General features: G+C 46.8%; 1 protein-coding gene across 1 annotated transcript in view; it reads left to right on the top strand.

Moving 5' to 3' along the window:
• Nucleotides 1-3,440, top strand: part of LOC140406572 (uncharacterized) — a 93,969-nt gene extending 90,529 nt beyond the window's left edge. The window contains exon 8 of the mRNA XM_072494571.1: nucleotides 3,095-3,440. Coding sequence (XP_072350672.1) covers nucleotides 3,095-3,235 — 141 coding nt within the window. The 3' untranslated portion in view covers nucleotides 3,236-3,440. The remainder of the gene's footprint in view (nucleotides 1-3,094) is intronic.
• Nucleotides 3,441-5,000: the final 1,560 nt, after the last annotated feature.

Below are 5,000 nucleotides of genomic sequence, written 5' to 3'. Positions count from 1 at the left end.
AGAGTCAGTGTGTGACAGAGAGAGTGAGAGTGAGAGAGAGTGAGAGAGAGAGTCAGTGTGTGACAGAGAGAGTGAGAGAGAGAGAGAGAGTCAGTGTGTGACAGAGAGAGTGAGTGAGAGAGAGAGCGCGAGAGAGTGAGAGACAGAGAGAGAGAGAGTCAGTGTGTGACAGAGAGAGTGAGAGAGAGAGAGAGAGAGAGTCAGTGTGTGACAGAGAGAGTGAGTGAGAGAGAGAGACAGAGAGACAGAGAGAGAGAGAGCCAGTGTGTGACAGAGAGAGTGAGAGAGATAGAGGCAGAGAGAGAGAGAGTCAGTGTGTGACAGAGAGAGAGAGACAGAGAGAGAGAGACAGAGAGAGATTGGAGAGAGTGAGAGATAGGGAGAAAGGAGAGGGTGAGGCAGAGATATGCAAAGGAAACAGTTATATAGGGAGACATGGACAGAAGTGAGCGATAGAAAGAGGGGCAAAATTGGGCAATGCGAGAGGGAGAGAGAGAGATGAGAGAGACACACACAGAGTTAGAGGGAGAGGGACAGGCAGATAGATGGAGAAATGGGAAGAGAGAGCAGTTAGATAGTGAGATAAAGCCAGATGTGGGCGAAAGTTAGTGGCGAAGAAATGAGACAGTGAGTGATAGAGACACAGAGATAGAGTGAGAGAGAGAGAGCAACCAGAAAGTGAGGCAGAAGAGCAGCTACAGATTGGAGTAATAGAATAACGGGGTATTAGAAGTGGAAGAAACAGAGAAACAGATACAGATAGTGGGAGATAGGAGATAGAGAGGCAGACAGAAAGGTGCAGAACGATAAGGGCATAGGAGAAATGAGAGAGAGCCAGACAGAGAGAGAGAAAATGAGAAAAATATGCTGAAAGAGAGAGATAGTTAGGGAGAGAGGGAGAGAGAGAGAGAGAGACAGAGACAGGGAGTGTGAGAGAGAAAAAGAATAAGTGAGAGAGAGTGTGTGTGATAGAGAGAGGGGGGGAGGCAGAGAGAGTCACACAGCGGGATAGGCAGATGCAGAGAGAGAAGCAGAGAGATGGCTAAATGGGAGGGAGAGCAGTTAGATAGTGAGGTAAAACCAGATGTGAGCGAAAGGAAGAGGGGGAGAATAGAAACTGAGAGAGAGCGAGAGACAGAGAGAGAGAGAGTGAGATAGAGAGCAACCGGGAAACGAGGGAGAAGCGCAGCGACACAGAGAAGTAATAGAATGACGAGATATTTGAAGAGGAAGAGATAGAGAGGCAGATACAGATAGTGGGAGATAGGAGACAGACAGACAGACAGAAAGGTACAGAGCGATAAGGCGATAGGGAGAAAGGAGAGAGCCGATACAGAGAGAAGGAAAATGAGAAAACGAGGCCCGAAGAACAGAGATACTTCGAGAGAGAGGGAGAGACAGAGACAGAGACGCAGAGAGAGTGCGAGAGAGAGAGACATTATAGTGAGAGAGAAGACCAGCGACAGCGAGTAATAGAATGACGGGGAATGGGAAGAGACAGAGAGGCAGACACAGAGAGTGGGAGGCTGAAAGGGGGAGAGGGAGAAAGAGAGAGAGAGAGATAGAGGGAGACAGATATAGAGAGAAGAAAGATAGAGATAGGGAGGGGGGAGGCGAGAGAGAGAGATAACGTAGAGCGACGTAAATGAGTGAGAGAGGGCAATAGTAATCGCTTTTTGTCACAAGTAGGCTTCAATGAAGTTACTGTGAAAAGCCCCTAGTCGCCACATTCCGGTGCCTGTTCTGCGAGGCCGGAACGGGAATTGAAACTACGCTTCTGGCATTGTTCTGAATTCCCCGCCAGCTGTTTAGCCTACTGTGCAAAACCATCCCCTAAGGAGAGGTGCAGAGGGAGCGAGGGAGAAAGGAGAGACAGAGAGCATTATATAGAAAGACAAAGAGAAAATCTCAGCTGGTCTGGTAGCATTTGAGAGAGAGAAAAGTTAACGAGTAAAGGAGAGACAGATGGACAGAAAGAATGAGAGCGAAAGAGAGGCAGCGAGTAAGAGAGACAAATAGAAACAGAGACTCACAGTCGGTGACAGAATGGAGCAATATAAACGGGGGGTCGGAAAGGGGGGAGAGAGTGAGATAACGTGGAGCGAGACAAATGAGAGAGAGAGAGAGGGAAGGGGCGAGGGAGAGACAAAGAGAGGGAGAAAGGAGAGACAGTGAGCATTATATAGAAAGACGAAGACAAAGATAAAATTCTGTAAAATCTCAGCAGGTCTCGCAGCATTTGAGAGAGAAAAAAGCTAACGTTTCGAGTCGACATGACACGTTGTCAAAGAGGGACAAAGAAAGATGTGAACGAAATAAAGGGTGGAGAAAGGAGAGAGACTGACGGACAGAAAGAGTGAGAGTGGGAAAGAGGCAGAACGAGAGAGAGAGAGACAGAGAGAGATGGACCGAGCGAGTGAGAGAGAGAGAGAAAAAGACAGACAGAGAGAGAGATGGGGAGACTGAGAGAGAGAGTGAGAGAGAGAGTGAGTAAGAGTGAGAGAGAGAGCGAGAGAGAGGGAGAGAGTCACACAGAAGGTGAGGCAGAGGCAAAGAGAGGCAGGTGGAAAAATGGGAGAGAGAGAGAGCAGTTAGACAGTGAGATGAAGCCAGATATGAGCGAAATAAAGAGGGGGTGAAAGAGTCAGTGAGAGAGAGAGAGACAGAGAGAAAGTGAGAGAGAGAGGAACCAGAAAGTAAGGGAGACCAGCTACTTAATGGAGTAATATAATTACGGGGTATTGGAAGAGGAAGAGACAGAGAGACAGATACAGAGAGTAGGTGGTAGGATAGAGACAGATAGAAAGAGACAGAGCGATAAGGGAATCGGGAGAAAGGAGAGAGTCAGATAGAGAGAGAGGGAAACTGGGAAAAAGAGGCTGAAAGAGAGAGGCTGTAAGAGAGACAGGAATGAGAGAGAGAAGGGAGAGAGAGAGATGACTGATAAGCAGCGAGGCCGCGGGATTGTTGAGAAAGGCTTAGACGGCAGCGTGGCTATGTATTTAGTCAGATCATATTTTTTGGAAGTCAAAGACGAACAAAAGTTTCAGGAATAGATGATACCCTTCTCCTTTGCCACGGTTGCTTATTGCAGGGGGCATCGTCTCCAGTGACGGACAACGATGGAAATGGGCCTACATATGCCATCTTAAATCTGAAAGCGTTGAATCAGAATGAAGGCACCACATTTGATCGCGACGAGATTCCCGTTTATAGCGACGTGAAAAGGGAATAATGCTTCTCGTCAACATTAGACTTATCCGAGTATCAGAACCCATGGATGATGACTGCCCAGTACAGATGTAGACACACCGCATCTCCGAATTTAAGCACAGCAACTGGACTGGTTGTATTCCAATTGTGCGAACTCACGCGTCTGATTGCAATATAAGAAGCATAGATAATAAAAGCAGGGGAGGGAATTCTGCCCTTCGAACCAGTCCCGCTGTTCATTCTCATCATAGCCGATGATCAAATTCAATACTCTGATCCCGTTTCCCCCCGATATTCCTTAACCCCTTTAGCCCAAAGCGTATATCTAATTCCTTCTTGAAATTGCACAATGCGTTTGCCTCAACTATTTTCTGTAGTAACGAATTCCACAGATTCATAACTCTCTAGTTCAAGACATTTCTGCTCATCTCAGTCCGAAAAGGTTATCCTCAAACGCTGATCCCTAGTTCTGGACTCCCGCACATCGGGGAAATTCTTTCTGAATCTACCGTCTAATCCTGTAAGAATTTTGTAAGTTTCTCTGAGATTATATAAATGTGAAGTAATTCGTTTTGGAATGTCGAATTTGAATGATGAATACAGGGTTAACGGATTCTTGGAAGTGGGGAGGAACAGAGGGATCTTGGGTTCCACGTACATCGATCCCTCAAAATTGCCCCCTCGGTTGATAGGGTTGTTAACAAGGCGTATGGTGTGTTGGCTTTCATTATCAGGGGGATTGAGTTCAAGTGACGCGAGGTTCTGCTGCAGCTTTATAAAACTCTAGTTAGACCACACTTGGAATATTGTGTCCAGTTATGGTCGCCTCATAATACTAAGGATTTGGATGCTTTGGAGAGGGTAGAGATGTGATTACCGGGATGCTTTCTGGATTGCAAAGCATGTCTGATGAAGAAAATTGAGGGAGCTAGGGATTTTCTCACTGGAGCGAAGAAGGAAGAGAAGTGACTCGATAGAGATGTTCAAGGTGATGAGAGGCATGGATAGAGTGGATAGGCAGAGCCTTTTCGCCAGGGTGGACATGGCTGTCACGAGGGGACATAATATCATGGTGAATGGAGGAAGGTATAGGGGAGATGTCAGAGGTCGGTTCTTTACACAGAGAGTGGTGGGTGTGTGGAATGCACTGCCAGCAGAGGTGGTGGAGCCTCAGTCATTAGGGACTTTGAAGCGATTCTTGAACAGGCACATGGACAGCAGTAAATTGAAGGGGTGTAGGTTAGGTTTATCTTTGATTAGGATAAATGGTCGGCACAACATCATAGGCAGAAGGGCCTGTACTGTTCTATGCTCTATGAAATCTCCTAAACTCCAAATAATATAATCCTGACCGATTTGGTCTCCCCTGATATGACAGTCCCTCCATCCCAGGAATCAGCCTGGTAAGCCTTCGCTGCGCTCCCTCCATAGCAACAACATCCTTCCTCAGATGATGACAACAACACTGCTCACAATATTCCAGGTATGGCCTCACCAACGCCCTTCACAGTCGCAGTAAAACATCCCTATTCCAAACTCGATGCCTCTCGCAATGAAGGCCAACATTCTATTTGCCTTCGTTCATGCCTGTTGTACCTGCGCGCTTAATTTCAGGGACTGGTGCACGAAGACACCAAAGCCACGCTGAATATCCACATCTCTCAAGTTACACCCATATAATTAATAACCTTCCTTCCTAGTTTTGTTATCGAAGCGGAAAACCACACATTTATCCACATTATGGCGCATCTGTCATGCCTGTACCCACTCACTCAGCATGACTAAAT

Source organism: Scyliorhinus torazame, unplaced genomic scaffold (assembly GCF_047496885.1).
Source record: "Scyliorhinus torazame isolate Kashiwa2021f unplaced genomic scaffold, sScyTor2.1 scaffold_650, whole genome shotgun sequence".
Lineage (NCBI taxonomy): Eukaryota > Metazoa > Chordata > Chondrichthyes > Carcharhiniformes > Scyliorhinidae > Scyliorhinus > Scyliorhinus torazame.
Note: the sequence above shows the minus strand (reverse complement) of the source record. Positions and strands in the feature narration are given on the sequence as shown.